Source organism: Schistocerca cancellata, chromosome 4, assembly GCF_023864275.1.
Source record: "Schistocerca cancellata isolate TAMUIC-IGC-003103 chromosome 4, iqSchCanc2.1, whole genome shotgun sequence".
Taxonomy (NCBI): domain Eukaryota; kingdom Metazoa; phylum Arthropoda; class Insecta; order Orthoptera; family Acrididae; genus Schistocerca; species Schistocerca cancellata.
The window spans coordinates 23,303,552-23,319,932 of record NC_064629.1 but is presented as its reverse complement, the minus strand read 5'-3'; the positions used below and the strand labels follow the sequence as shown (position 1 = coordinate 23,319,932).

Sequence of the window (16,381 nt, the reverse complement as noted above, 5' to 3'; positions counted from 1 at the left end):
CCTACAGAATATTCTAGTCCACTTACTGTTACTTTCAATGTCATGCTTTTTTGTTCCCTGTTTATCCATATCAGTGAATTGTTTCCTTTTCTTGTTTCCATTGTGTGTAGTTTTTTTGGTAACAGCTGTTTTTCATATAATTGCTAGCCTTTTCAATGCAATAATTTAAGTTCTCGTACTTTCTTGTGAAAAGACACTATCTACTTCAAAATCAGTTAAAAATAAAACATATAAGCTGTTAGTTAACTTAACTTTGCGGTCCTCTCATTTCTGATTTCATTTCTGTTCTGTTTCCAAAATAACTGATGCATATGGTTATACAGTATATAGAGACACTGACACAGATGAATTTCAGTATTACCATCAGCCTCATTTGATTGTTACAGAGAGGTGTTAAAATAAAAAGACAGAATTGGGAACTTAACAATAATCTTAACTGCTTTGTACAACATTATTTATTCAAGTAACAATTTTAAATAACAAACAACATGTAATGTATCCATGAAAATGTGCTTTTTATGGTACATATTTGTGTTGCTAAAATCGGTGATGCATTATGTATCACTTCTAAAATATTTACATTCTTGGCAAGAATGTGACAAATTAAGGGGCACATGTGTGTCCTATTAGAACATGGAATTCGTATTTTGCCCTTCTTCAGCACGCTTCTGGACTGTAGCATTGGTTCCATCTTGCAGTTCTCACAAGTCCACATATTTAGGAAAGTTCTGTTATCTCTGTAACAGACACTTGGTTGTTTTCCTGACTGACATTTCAGATGCTTGCCAGGATTTTAGTTGTTTGTAGAAATTCTTATTATTAAACATTTTTATCTGCTTCAGTAAGTCAGTCCCTTTTTTAAAAACCTCCTGCGTATATTATGTTGTGTATTTTTGATGATAAATGTTATAAGTGGTGGGCAGATAAGATTTATTGTCTTCACAGTAAAGACCTGAAAATAATGTAATTGAAATTAAAATTATTTTCAAAGAATTGCTACATTATATGTAGAGAAAAATTATAGTTGAAGTTATTATGGAGCAGTAAGTATACAAAATTATAACATATCGTATTTGAAAATAAGGCAAGGCTCATGCAAAATACATCTTTAAAATCAAACTTTTGTTTCTTTTCCAATGAAGACCTCATCATCAAATGGAATACCACTGAATGTAGTGTGTCTTTCAAATGCTGTTTTGTTTCCACATCATTATTAAGTATCACTGACAGCACCCTTGCGTACCCTTATGCAAGATTCCTTTATGAGCTCTTGTGTACGTTAAATCAGCTTTTGATAATTTCAGGTCCATTTACACAAAGTATTATTGATTATTGTTGCAATAGTTTGTGTCAAACAGTGTCAAATGGAAAAGTCAAAAGTTATGATTTCTTTTGTAAAATCATTTTATGTTTTCAGAAAGTTAAAGGCTTTTTTTGAGTATGGTCATACCAGAATACTGTGTGGAAAATATCCAGTTGTACTTTCTGTCACTCCCACTTTTTTTAGAGCACTGTCAACATATTTTTTGGCATCTGGTGCCATGAGAGATGGTCTCCGAATTTTGCTCATTTTGGTAGCCACGTATCCAGGTGAAACACACTGTATTACTAGACCTTTGTGCCGGTATTCATCTGCAAGGTCTCTCGAGAATTTTTCTGTGTATGCCTGAAATTATATTATTTAATTCAAGAACTTTAATCTTTCTGTAGGAAGCACAATATATTTTTCATCTTTCTCTCTCTCTCTCTCTCTCTCTCTCTCTCTCTCTCTCTACACACACACACACACACACACACACACACACACACACACACACACACAGAGTTTGCACTGCACCTGTCAAATAAAATGCATGACAAAGAACAAACAAAAATAAAATGTATCAAGTCTTATCTTCATTAATTCATCCACGGATGCACACCATTCAAAGGATTAGGTGGAAAATGTTACGGAACCTACACTGAACCACTGAACTGCATAGAAAAGTAACTAGGTATGCTAACAAGCAAACTTTTATTCTTTACAGAAAAATTACTCAAAAACACATAAGCAGATCATCATTCATTTCCTCAACAGATACCACCATATCAAACAGTCTCAAACAAAATGGGAATGATCACTAATCCAGGCAGTTTTCATCAGAGTTTGAGAGTTCCAGTTTCTAGTTTGCTGTACATGGGTGTTTGATAGCCTGATACCTATGTGACCTGCTCGATAAAAGCCCATATAGCTCACTCTGCTGTATCTGTCTGCGGTTTTCAATGAGAGTTCTTTGAAGCCTGTGATGCAACAAGATGACCACAAACACCAATTGAGTTTGCCCTACACATGTTTTATATATCAATGTTGATTCCACCATGTGAACATGCAATGTTCACAAGACTTCCATGGGGATGATAAGTACATGTGACCAGGCTTTAATGAGCATGAAATGGAATCCAGAGCCAACACCATATGCATAAGTCTCCAAATGTGCTCAAAGGATTTCTTGAATGTACCCAATGTGCACACAATTTTTGGTAATTCAAGTGCTCGGTCACAGTGCCATACAAAACACTACGAGAAACATTAGGAAAGTCTTCCCACAAGGAGGAAATCATAAAGCATCTGTTTTCTCTCACCTTATTGTCCATTTCCTGCACCAAACTTTCATTAACGACAGAAGGATGTCCACTCTGTTGTTCATCATGCACATTTGTGCGGCCATCTTTAAATACTCTCATCCACTTTCTTGCCAATCCACCATTCATAATGTTTTCTCCATAAACTGCACAGATCTCATGATGAATATTGATTGCTTTTAGGCCTTTAGCACTAAGAAATCTTATAACAGCCCATACTTCACAGTCGGCGGGACTCACGGTTATCGGAGGCATCTTAAATACTCAGTACACAATGTAAGCAAGGAAGAATCAGACTGTAATCGTGTCAGTGCGTAGACAACAGATGTAGGTACCCAGTGCGCATGTGCAGAACGCCGACCGCTGTGCTGCGGCCGCGGCATGGCAGAATGGTACGTACTTAAAAAACACGCCTTGTACATTTCAGCCGAGGAAAGCTAAGTTGTAAGAAGATGATACATATTGCAGTTATGCTTTGATAACTGGTATCTTTATGTTATAATATGATAGTGTTGTAATGATCTTCATTAAAAGTTCCACTGGCAGTTAATCCCATTCTTGAGGTAAAGTCATGAGCAAGTCTGGAAGAGTTCTTGGTGTTGGTTGATGGGCTGTAATCAGTTTCGTCTGTTCATTGCAAACATAAACTACAGCAGAGCTTCCCCATCTGTAAGGACTGTAACATATGACCTGGCGAAAAATCATCCCTCCACTCTCTCCTTGCTTTTCAAAAGATTTATTAACCCTGTGTGTTTGCAAATGTGTCTTTGTAATTTAAAACCTTTTAAAATCAATATTTATGCCCCTTTCTGTTTGATTGAATTGAAATTCCGTAAGTATGTATGAAACTGTTAACAGTGTAACATTACACTTCCATATGTCATACAGGGTGTTTCAAAAATGACCGGTATATTTGAAATGGCAATAAAAACTAAACGAGCAGCGATAGAAATACACCGTTTGTTGCAATATGCTTGGGACAACAGTACATTTTCAGGCGGACAAACTTTCGAAATTACAGTAGTTACAATTTTCAACAACAGATGGCGCTGCAAGTGATGTGAAAGATATAGAAGACAACGCAGTCTGTGGGTGCGCCATTCTGTACGTCATCTTTCTGCTGTAAGCGTGTGCTGTTCACAACGTGCAAGTGTGCTGTAGACAACATGGTTTATTCCTTAGAACAGAGGATTTTTCTGGTGTTGGAATTCCACCGCCTAGAACACAGTGTTGTTGCAACAAGACGAAGTTTTCAACGGAGGTTTACTGTAACCAAAGGACCGAAAAGCGATACAATAAAGGATCTGTTTGAAAAATTTCAACGGACTGGGAACGTGACGGATGAATGTGCTGGAAAGGTAGGGCGACCGCATACGGCAACCACAGAGGGCAACGCGCAGCTAGTGCAGCAGGTGATCCGACAGTGGCCTCGGGTTTCCGTTCGCCGTGTTGCAGCTGCGGTCCAAATGATGCCAACGTCCACGTATCGTCTCATGCGCCAGAGTTTACACCTCTATCCATACAAAATTCAAACGCGGCAACCCCTCAGCGCCGCTACCATTGCTGCACGAGAGACATTCGCTAACGATGTAGTGCACAGGATTGATGACGGCGATATGCATGTGGGCAGCATTTGGTTTACTGACGAAGCTTATTTTTACCTGGATGGCTTCGTCAATAAACAGAACTGGCGCATATGGGGAACCGAAAAGCCCCATGTTGCAGTCCCATCGTCCCTGCATCCTCAAAAAGTACTGGTCTGGGCCGCCATTTCTTCCAAAGGAATCATTGGCCCATTTTTCAGATCCGAAACGATTACTGCATCACGCTATCTGGACATTCTTCGTGAATTTGTGGTGGTACAAACTGCCTTAGACGACACTGCGAACACCTCGTGGTTTATGCAAGATGGTGCCCGGCCACATCGCACGGCCGACGTCTTTAATTTCCTGAATGAATATTTCGATGATCGTGTGATTGCTTTGGGCTATCCGAAACATACAGGAGGCGGTGTGGATTGGCCTCCCTATTCGCCAGACATGAACCCCTGTGACTTCTTTCTGTGGGGACACTTGAAAGATCTGGTGTACCGCCAGAATCCAGAAACAATTGAACAGCTGAAGCAGTACATCTCATCTGCATGTGAAGCCATTCCGCCAGACACGTTGTCAAAGGTTTCGGGTAATTTCATTCAGAGACTACGCCATATTATTGCTACGCATGGTGGATATGTGGAAAATATCGTACTATAGAGTTTCCCAGACTGCAGCGCCATCTGTTGTTGAAAATTGTAACTACTGTAATTTCGAAAGTTTGTCTGCCTGAAAATGTACTGTTGTCCCAAGCATATTGCAACAAACGGTGTATTTCTATCGCTGCTCGCTTAGTTTTTATTGCCGTTTCAAATATACCGGTCATTTTTGAAACACCCTGTAAATTTAAGATAAAGACTTCAAAATGGTCATGAAACTTTAGTATTTTCTCTCAGATTTTCAGGAAAAATCAATATATATGTGTTTTCAGAGCTATATATCATAAATTTCAAAATAAAGGCTTGTTTTTCCTAACAAATTGAATGACAAATTTTCTTTTTTGAAATTCATGTCTCGCAGTCTCCTCTATCACTTCTAAATGAAATTAGAAATAAATAACTGTTATATATCAAGCTGTTGTATGGAGTATTTCAGTGTCTGTTAAATCTCTTTTCCAAATGATGAAGCAGAATTGTAATTCTAAATTATACGAACACCTTTTGTTCTCCCCTTGCCGTGTACCTCACAGTTTGTGAGCTCTTGATTTATAGTGTTAAATTCTGGAAGATTGCACTGGCCAGTCCCATCAGTAGAAATCTCACTGGTGAGAAAGTCGTATGCTACTGCAGCGTAATGCAGATGATCGTGATCACCCCTGCTTGCAATAGTCCGAACCAACTGCACTGCTGAAAACTTATACATGTTATTGCAGAACCACATTTCTATGCCTTTGGGCATTAACAGTATTCCATCACCCGCCAAGTAAAATATGGCTTTATACAGTCACGCTCAAAATAATAAGCTCCCACATCAGGACGCCACCAAACAGATTTCTTTTGACAATATTCCTGTGATTATACTGCCTTCAAATTTCTTTCCGCAGTAGTGTATGGCAAGACATATTCTGCAAACAAAAGTTGGGTTTATCTGTCAAAGTGTACATTTCTTCATGGTCCATCTTGATGTAACTGATTCCACAGTGAACATGTAGAGGAGAGGATGGGGTGGATGATGGGAATGACACACACCGTCATACACAGCAACTACTGTCAGCCTCTGATAGATAGATTTCTGGGAAACCACAACAACTGGCACAATTCTAAGCTCGGCATATAATTGTTATAGAGAAACTGATGGATTTCATCATGCAGACACCAGCCCTTTTGTGCACTGGTTTCTTGGACAACCTTGTATTGCCCTACAGCTAACAATTCCAGTATGATGCAACCATCATTAAAGCCTTAAAATGACATTTTCTCACGTAACCAATCCTACTGAGAATGAAGTGTACATCAGAGAATTCTATTTCATTAAACTAGGTCCACGTGACATATTTTTGGCAATGAGTTACAAATTTCACCAAATTTGCTCATAAAAAATGCTAATATGAGACATATTGAGTTATACATTGATTTTTATCTTTCTCTGTTCTTATTCAAACCACACACTACAGCTTTTCTATTTAGGTAATGTAATCCTGGTTTGTGAGTAAATCCTGATGGTAATGTGATTGCTCACCCTTCCTCTTTTATTAATTACATTTAACTTTTGGACACTGGTGTTGTGGTTTACTTGTCCACACCCTAAAAACTTCAGTTACAAGTTAATTTGAGAAAGATGAGCCTACAAATGAGGATGCAGTTCTCATTTATCTGATCAACCATAGTGAGCATTGACAGCATCAGAGAAAATCTGAAAAGAGAGTCTGAAGTAGCAAGTCTTATTTACATTTCAATATGTTGCACATCAGTTTAGATGTGGCTAGGTTCTGAGGTTCAGCCTATCACTCAGGCAGTGGTGTGCCTTGTATGTGCAGACCGTAGCAAGTTTCTCTCTGTCACCAGCTTCATCAGGTCTGATGGCGGAACTGCATTTACTGACAATTGCAATTGACACAAAATGTCATCAGCAAAATAGAGAGGATATTGCAGCATAATAGGTAGGACAAATAAATATAAATGTAAACTCTGCCCACAGGCCTCAGTGGGCCTGATGGTATCAACTGACCACAGTGTCATCTGTCAATGGCACCACCAGATGTGATATCGAGGGGCATCGGTCTGGCTGTTAACAGTTTTCATGACCTAGAGCCACTACTACTCGGTCGAGTGGCTCCTCTATTGACATCATGAAGATGAGTGCACCCTTTCATGCCATTTCATGAAGCAAAACCCTGTAGTACTGGAAATTGAACAGAGTTCCTCCACACGGCAGTCAGTTGTGCTGACCACTCGACTACAGAAGGGAACAAAATAGGGACAATAGGGTCACCTACAGTGATAAAGATGAACTTGATGCAAGATAATTTTGAAATGAATCTGAAGAATACTCAGTCAGAAGTACCTAAAAATGGTGCTGTTGTTACCATAATAAAGGATGTGATACTTTCTCTTCAAGTGAAAATTTTAGTCGAATGTAGTATGCAGAGATGAACAGATTTTCTGGTAACAAAATAAATTTTCAAAATAATATTTAGAAAGTTTGTCCTTAATTTGTATAGTCAGATTTGGAATTTGGAGATCGATCTTGCTGAATGTGAATCCAGTGCCTTAACTGCTCGTGCAGTACATGTGCTACGGTGACAATGGAAAGCAAGGATCATCCTACCACAAGGAAAATGTGTTACATCATCCTCTGTCATCAAGCTGTCAGCACATCCAACTGCCGCACAGAGGACTCAAGTTTGATTCTTCCCAGTACGGCCACTGATTTTTCCTTGGTTGGAATATGAGGAGCGAATGCACTCTGCTTTGTAGGGCCAACTGATGGGATACTGGAACAAGTAGCAGCTCCGATTTTGGATAGCCAATGTAGACAGGAGAGGGTCATGCGCTGACTAAGCGCCTCTCCTTAGCACACCCCAATAATTCCATTAGCAGAAGATGACATTCCAGCTAACCAGCAGTGCATTACTATCAGGTCCTCAGCTTAGATTTAAGTATATTTAGTGTGGACAAGCCATTGTGTGGTCTCTATTGATCGACATAATGATTTGCTCAGCAATATCAGAATTTGAGAAGTGGCTGCTGGGCAGTATATAGCGCAGAAAATGTAACGTATGTTACCAAAAACAGTGAAACACATTAAAATAGAAGAAAAAGCATGTAATGCTGTGTTGACAGGTAGGTTACTAAAGATGGAATGATAACTCAATAGGATGAGTGAAGAGTAGAAAACCAGCTATCACCGGCAACCTTTTCGAAGAAAAAATACTGAAATTTATGCTGTGTGGTTTAGTGAATCTTGTGTAGTCATAGGAACATGCAAGGTCTCACTAGAAATAAATTATTATGTATATACACTCCTGGAAATTGAAATAAGAACACCGTGAATTCATTGTCCCAGGAAGGGGAAACTTTATTGACACATTCCTGGGGTCAGATACATCACATGATCACACTGACAGAACCACAGGCACATAGACACAGGCAACAGAGCATGCACAATGTCGGCACTAGTACAGTGTATATCCACCTTTCGCAGCAATGCAGGCTGCTATTCTCCCATGGAGACGATCGTAGAGATGCTGGATGTAGTCCTGTGGAACGGCTTGCCATGCCATTTCCACCTGGCGCCTCAGTTGGACCAGCGTTCGTGCTGGACGTGCAGACCGCGTGAGACGACGCTTCATCCAGTCCCAAACATGCTCAATGGGGGACAGATCCGGAGATCTTGCTGGCCAGGGTAGTTGACTTACACCTTCTAGAGCACATTGGGTGGCACGGGATACATGCGGACGTGCATTGTCCTGTTGGAACAGCAAGTTCCCTTGCCGGTCTAGGTATGGTAGAACTGTTATATCCTAGCCAGTGGTGCCAGCCGAGCCCGCTGCCAAAAGGTTGGCAGCATCAAAGTCCGGACGCCGTCCGCATAAGCAGCGCCAGCGATACAGGAAATCGCCGGAAGTCTGCGCGCGCCACCACTGGCTTCTGGCTTCTTAAGCGCTGGAGTCGCGAGCGCCAGGACAGTTCTGTATTCGCCGCTCAGTGCTATGCTCGCCGCCGATTTGTGTACTTGCGAGTCCGTTGTGTGTTCATCGCAGCAGAGTTGATGTTTGTCGTCAGCCGACGCTGACCTAGCCGCTCCGACTCGATCTAGACAGATTTCTGTAGACACGGAGTTCACTACTGTTTTTCTGTATCTTCGGTAATAAAGATAAGTACCGACTGTTATTTAATCAGAGTGTTTGGGTTTCATCTTTCTGTTCACTGTTCCAGCGGACCGGTCGGCCCGCTATTAAAAGTGTGGCGGTGACTTCGTAAGCCGTTTCTACAGCGAAGTGTTTGTCGCGGCTTCACCGCCATAAAAAGAACGATGGGTTCGATGACGGTTTGGATGTACCGTGCACTATTCAGTGTCCCCTCGACGATCACCAGTGGTGTACGGCCAGTGTAGGAGATCGCTCCCCACACCATGATGCCAGGTGTTGGCCCTGTGTGCCTCGGTCGTATGCAGTCCTGATTGTGGTGCTCACCTGCACGGCGCCAAACACGCATACAACCTTCATTGGCACCAAGGCAGAAGCAACTCTCATCGCTGAAGACGACACGTCTCCATTCGTCCCTCCATTCACGCCTGTCGCGACACCACTGGAGGCGGGCTGCACGATGTTGGGGCGTGAGCAGAAGACGGCCTAACGGTGTGCGGGACCGTAGCCCAGCTTCACGGAGACGGTTGCGAATGGTCCTCGCCGATACCCCAGGAGCAACAGTGTCCCTAATTTGCTGGGAAGTGGCGCTGCGGTCCCCTACGGCACTGCGTAGGATCCTACGGTCTTGGCGTGCATCCGTGCGTCGCTGCGGTCCGGTCCCAGGTCGACGGGCACGTGCACCTTCCGCCGACCACTGGCGACAACATCGATGTACTGTGGAGACCTCACGCCCCACGTGTTGAGCAATTCGGCGGTACGTCCACCCGGCCTCCCGCATGCCCACTATACGCCCTCGCTCAAAGTCCGTCAACTGCACATACGGTTCACGTCCACGCTGTCGCAGCATGCTACCAGTGTTAAAGACTGCGATGGAGCTCCGTATGCCACGGCAAACTGGCTGACACTGACGGCGGCGGTGCACAAATGCTGCGCAGCTAGCGCCATTCGACGGCCAACACCGCGGTTCCTGGTGTGTCCGCTGTGCTGTGCGTGTGATCATTGCTTGTACAGCCCTCTCGCAGTGTCCGGAGCAAGTATGGTGGGTCTGACACACCGGTGTCAATGTGTTCTTTTTTCCATTTCCAGGAGTGTAGTTTGGTTTCAGATGAGATTATATTTAATATAGCGGGAACACAGTTGGACAGGAGCTTTAAGGCGGAGACTTGACTGTACATTGAAATACATTTTTGTGTCATGTAGTGAATTGGACAGTAGATTTAAAATAAATCAATACTGTAAAAAATTATTGTGTCAAGGCTATACAGTACCTTAGTTGCTGCATATACAGTTAGCAACGGGCTTGGAATAAGTGCTGCTGTTGATGATACATTGATTATCACACCTCTTCCCTTGCTTAGCATGCTAGGAATGACTAGTTGTGTCATTTGAGTTACAGAACCAATATTGCAGTTTATAATATTTAGGAACAGCTTTTCCTTATTTGGCACATCATGCAGGTACTCTGGATAAGAGTAACTCATTCCAACATTGTTGACAAGAACTCCAATATCCAAACTTGATAACTTTTCTGCTATAGGAGAATAGGTAGTGTTGTCATATATTGTGAAATCTACTTGTACAAATTCTGTGGAGACTCTATGGATATTTTCTGAAAGAAAAAATAAAAAGGTTTTAATCATTTAATGAATAATAGGTTTCTGGAAATATACTATTAACTTACTAAATATTTTTAATAACTATGACTTTACATCTCCCTCTTTTTAATTCTGGCCATAACGACAAAAATGCTGGTAAAAATTATCTGTAGAGATGTTCAGGGAACTATTTTGGTATCCATTTGGAATAATTTAATGTGACAGATTTTTTTTTTTCAAAAATTATTGTTTCAAGGAGGCAACATTAAACTAAACAAAATTGTGAAGTGTCTTTGCTAGTGTTCCTTGTATGTCTTTGTCCAAATTCCATCATCACATTGTTCTTCTCTCCACTTTTGTTCCATGATTTCTTCTCTTTGTATCTCTCCGATTCTTTTTGTATACTGCTCTGCCTTTTTCAGTCCTTCTTGCCAGTATCCATTGCAGTTACTGTATTCTACTTCACAATTTATTCTTTGGACCTAAGAAGTTATTGAAGGTATTAAAAACTCATATTAAATGAATTTGAAGAGCTACACTATGGACGAGATGTAGGATGTATAATAACTCAACCTGAATCTGAGTATGTACACTTTTTATTTTCACTAATACGGTACAATGAAGTTACATCTTTACACTCAGATGTTGTTAAGTGAGATGACAGTCAAAGATCACTCACACATTGTCTCAGTTGACTACCAGCGAAGTTCTTTGTTGTCATGTAGTTCCCACAGAGCCCGTTACCCCCCTCCCCCCTTCCCCCTGCCCCCCCCCTCCCCTTGTCCACCCTATAGTGTTAAGCACTGTGAGGGGAGAGTGGAGTGCAGGGGCAGTGAGAAAATGTGAAGACAGAGAGGTTGCCAGGGTGCCATGTGGACATGCCAGGCATTTTGTAGCCTGCTGTGGTTCAACACTGGGAGGCAAAGTACACTGCACAACATTAAGGTGGTAGTTGTGAAGGCGCACCAGTACTCGATGCATGTGGCCGAAGTGTGAGTGCGTGGTGGTGTCAGAAGTTGGAGGGGTGGCAGAGAGTTCACCAGGTGCCAGTGAGGTTGCGTGATTCAGAAGGTGTAGGTGTGAAGCCATGATGTTGAAGTTACCATCAATGGAGAAGTGGAAGGCGAGAGCAGTGGCATCGACATCATGTGGTGTGTTAACTGTTTCCCTGAAGTGATGGGCAATAGAGCTGTCTGCAGTCTGGCAGCCAGGATGCTGCCCTTCAATGAGAAGGTCATTGTCAGGCAACTCAATGTTAGGATCCTCCAGGAGAAAGTTATGGATATCAAGGTGCATTTTGATGACTGGTGGTATGTCACTGCTGGTGGGAGGGCTGTTTGCCAGACTAGTGAGGGGGAGCTTGCCAGAGAACATTGTTCAGTAAAGCTTCTTGCACGGTCTGTGCCAGTTTAAGATGATCAATGGACCCTTTTGTAGGTTTCCCATGTAATAATATGTCAAAGGTGTGGTCATCCTGTTGAAGCAGCTTGTGGTGACATGAGAATGAGGCTTGCAAGACTAGTTATATTGTGTCACCACACAGCATCGAGACTTCACAATCAGGAAAACTTTAGGCATTGAGTGCAGAAGAAGGGGAGTTATGCAGAGGTGAGTGATGTGTTGTTTTACTTATGATACCAGGCTGGGCAAGTGTGAGGGTATAGTTGAAGGTTATTGGGACACAAAGTCCGCACAGAGGGAGAACACTTTGCTGTACAAAGTTTCAGTGGGTGAAGCTCCGAGGTTATATTTATGGGCCGTAAGCACTTTCAGAAGTACCAGCGGTAATGTCTTTGTTCAAAGTCGTGGCACATGAGAGCTGTCTTTAAGGTGTGGTGCCATTGCTCGACGAGCCAGTTACTCTGTAGGTGATAGGTTGTTGTTCTAAAGTGACAGATGCAGACCATGCTGCACAATTCGAGGAAGAGAACAGATTCAAACTGCTGACTTTCGTTAGTTATTTTAGACCTGGAACATCTGAAGCATAAAATTTGCATGTCAATAAGAGCTTTGGTGGTAGAGTCAGCAGTTATATATTTGAGTGGTACAACTTCTACCTGTTGAGTGATGTGGTTGATCTCTGACATGATGTACTGATAGCCATCAGAGATGGGTATTGGTCCCACAAGATTGACATGCACATGCTAAAAACATCCTCTTGGAACTTCAGAGTGACCCAGGGGCAGTTGAGGATGGCATGAAACATTGCTCTTTTAGCACGGGACACACAAACAGGTCCAAAGCTTCACAATAGGCCATATGAAATGGTCCATCACCAGGCACATAATTGGACTTATGCACAGGTGCACCAATTTATGTAACTGGTCAAAGATGATGTGGTGGTGGGGAACAAGAGAGCATGATCTTCTGGGAACAAGAGAGCATGATCTTCTTTGTGTAATGTGACAGAGAATCAGGTGGGTTGCACCCAGGATTGCTCGAAGTTCAATCTGTAGGTTCATGGAAGGGTTGTGAGAACAGCATGTATCTACTGCTCTTGCTGTTGGTTTTTGGAAAGCTGTTCATAGTCAAAGTGGGATGACATGGCGTTGATGCATGAGAAGTAATCTGCCATGACATTTTCTGCACCTTTGAGATGACAAACATTGGTAGTGAACTGTACAATGTAATCCAAGTGCCAAAACTGTCGCGAGGCAAGTGTCCCTTGGGGGGTTTCAGAGAAAGTCAGTGAGCAGACAGTGGTCCATGCAAATAATCAGAAAGCATCCTTCAATGTATTTCCTGAAGTTATGTATTGATTTGTAAACTGCTAGTAGCTCTTGATCATACACTGACCACAAACAATGCGAAGGTGGGAGCTTGTGTGATAAAACCAGGGTGGGTGTTGAACACACCCCCAACCTCTTGCTGCAGGACAGTGCTAATAGCGGAAGTGCTCATGTCCACTGTTATGATGATCTGGAAGTCAGGGAGATGATGTACCAAATTGATGTATGGACAAGGCAGTCTTTAATGTGTTTGAAAGTAGATTGCATTTCTGATGTCCACGTGAGTTTGCATTTGCTAGTAGTGTTCTTTCCAGTAAGAGCTTGAGTGAATGGCATCTGGAAGGAAGCTGCCTGTGGAAGGTACCTACAATAAAAAATTACTGTGACTAAAAATGGATATAGTTGTTGGTACTCTTGCGATGGCAGCGGTTGTTGAATAGTCTCTAAACACTGTGCTGTAGGGTCAATGCCAGAGGTGTTTATTACATGAACAAAGAAAACAACTTCCTTCTGTCAGAACTGGCATTTTTCTTTGTTGATCACAACTCCACTGTCAGTGAGCAAATAAAAAACTTGTTTGAGACTTATGTTATGGGAGTCATCATTTGTTGAGAAAATTAGGATGGCGTCGAGATAGGGATAACGAAACAGAAACTTGAATAGTGCACCGTCAATGAAGTGCTGCCAGGTTTTAGCAGTGTTCTTAAGTTGGCACAGCATAAACATAAATTCAAAGAAGCTAAAAGGTGTGATAATAACTGTTTAGTGAATGTTGCCCAGGTGCATAGGGATTTGCAGTTAAGATTTCTTGCAGTCAGTGAAACTAAACACAGAGATGTCCACCAAATAATGAGTGAAATCTTGCATGTTCAGAACTGGGTAGCAGTACAGTATAGTACAAGCATTGAGAACTCTGTAATCACCACACAATCTGACAGACCCGTCTTTTTTGGGAACTAGTTTGTTGAGTGAAGCCCAGGAACAGTCAGATGGTCTGATGATGCCAATCTGTAGTTCATCTACCACTGCCTTAGTGACCCAGAGTAAATGTGGTGGTAGTCTACACAGTCTATGATGCACAACAGAAGAGGGTAGGGGTGGGGGGTGGGGGGTGCACAAGTTTGTGCAAAGCCAGTTTTGCGAGGAAGAGCACAGACACACATTAGAGAGAGGTGGGAGGGGTCTGAATGAAAAGCACAGTACTGAACTTTGTGTTGGTAGATGAAGATGGTGCTCCAGGATATTTGCCACATGCATGTCAAAATAGAGCTGTTGTTCCTTCTGAATATGTCTCATGATGTGGAGGCTATTGGGCATTATCGACAGCTATTGGGCGTTATCATGAGTGGTGGAAGCTGCTGCATAAAGTGGGTGGTGCCATTATACTGATCTGCTGAGGGGATATGGCCATCAACGTCTATTGTAGAGCAGCTGAAACACCACTGGGCAGATTGGGAACCAAACAGAAATGTTGGAGGAAGTCTGCATCAAGTGCTGACTCACCCACTTCCCTAACTAAAAATGTCTAGGTGAAAATGTCATCAAAACTGAGGTCCAGTGTACATGTCTGAGATCCTTACACTCAATAATAGTTGTTTTCTGCTCAGAGCTGGACAGCTGAGCAGACAGGCTTTAGGGATGAAGAAGAGGGCAGCAAAGTACGGACTTCCAAGCTGGAGTTGACAAGGAAGCAGTGCCACTGATGGGTCTGAGAATGAAGAGTTTGTTGTCCTGATGAGAGCAAGGTGGCATCATCGTTCTGGGTGTCTACTTGGCTTAGATAACCTGCTAGGTTCAGAGCACCTTCTGCAATCCATACTTTGAGTTTGGTAAGTCACACGATGGATGACAGTTGTGAGTGGAGTCATCAGATTGTGTATGGTACCGGTAGAAGGAATTCTGCACAGACATGGGTGTGGTGCAGATTGTGAGTGGGCAGGGGTTTGTTGTGATGGTGCATAGGTCATTGGTCTGGTTGGGTGTGGTGACACTAGGTATGGTGGAGGTTGGGTGAGATCAGCTCGGCTGATGATAGGCGGAAGGTCAGTTGTGGTCCTACCATGGTTGCAAGTCATGTTTGACATCATTGTTGTCAGTGTTATTAATACATTGTTGATGCTGAATGATGGAAATAGTTTGTCTACTAGTTTGAGCATGCATCAAATGGCTCTTGCTCGTTGGTGAACATGGTCAGTTGAATTTCTGGGCAGCTTAATGGCCCGCAATGTCCATAGTGTAAGACAGGGCATGAGGTGTAAATCAAATTGAGTGCTTAACCAAACCCATAGTTGTGACAGAGTCCTGTCCTTTAAATCTTCCCTCTAGACGATATGGTGTAACTGTTCTCCCAGGAAGTGGATGAGGTGGTGAGGGAGTGACATTTTAGCAAGCTTGTACTTATTACACGAGGGTGGGGCAAGGATGATATCATTTATCATATCCACCTGTCTACCCAGGTGACTAAGCAGTGTGTTAAATTTTGTGCTATCACTGATGGCCTCACTCAAAGCAAAAATGTTGTCCATGATGGCAAACCACAGATTTGGTTGATCAGGAAAAAAAGTGGTAGCTTAAAATGCATCTTTAGTCCAGCAGGTTGCCACAGTGACATCCATAGAGGGAGAAGAGCAGTGCAATTAGGTTCTGTAAGTGGCATAACTGGATGCACAGAAGACATGTTGGAACACAAAGGAGCCGGCTGCATGAGTCCTGGAGTGAAAGAATTTGTGCACATTGAGCACCCCAGCAAAAATTATCAAATGCAAATTCAACCAACTGGACTGATGTGGCTCGGAAGTAGCCTGGTTTTTGAGAGAAGTGGAGTCCATTGCGAAATCACAGAATAGGTTGTCTGACGTACTCAATTTTTCAGTACCATTGTTCACTGTCAAAGCACTGTCATGAAGAGTGTCGCTATTACTTTTTATAACCTGAGGGGCTTGAAGGGTGCTGTCCTTAACCCTGGGTACCATAGCATAAGAACTGCTGTCCAGATGTGTGAAATGCGCTGTGCAATGAAGGCACAATGGCAAT

The 16,381-nt window shown here is 42.5% G+C and overlaps 1 protein-coding gene across 1 annotated transcript in view; it reads right to left on the bottom strand.

Annotated features, from left to right (window-relative positions):
• Positions 1 to 674: 674 nt before the first annotated feature.
• The window catches only part of LOC126183322 (very-long-chain 3-oxoacyl-CoA reductase-like), a 90,192-nt gene continuing 74,485 nt past the window's right edge, over positions 675 to 16,381 (bottom strand). Inside the window, exons 4-6 of the mRNA XM_049925182.1 lie at positions 10,293 to 10,633; positions 1,451 to 1,666; positions 675 to 952 (exon numbers count right to left, since the gene is read on the bottom strand). Of these exons, the coding sequence (XP_049781139.1) occupies positions 839 to 952; positions 1,451 to 1,666; positions 10,293 to 10,633 (671 nt within the window). The 3' untranslated portion in view covers positions 675 to 838. The remainder of the gene's footprint in view (positions 953 to 1,450; positions 1,667 to 10,292; positions 10,634 to 16,381) is intronic.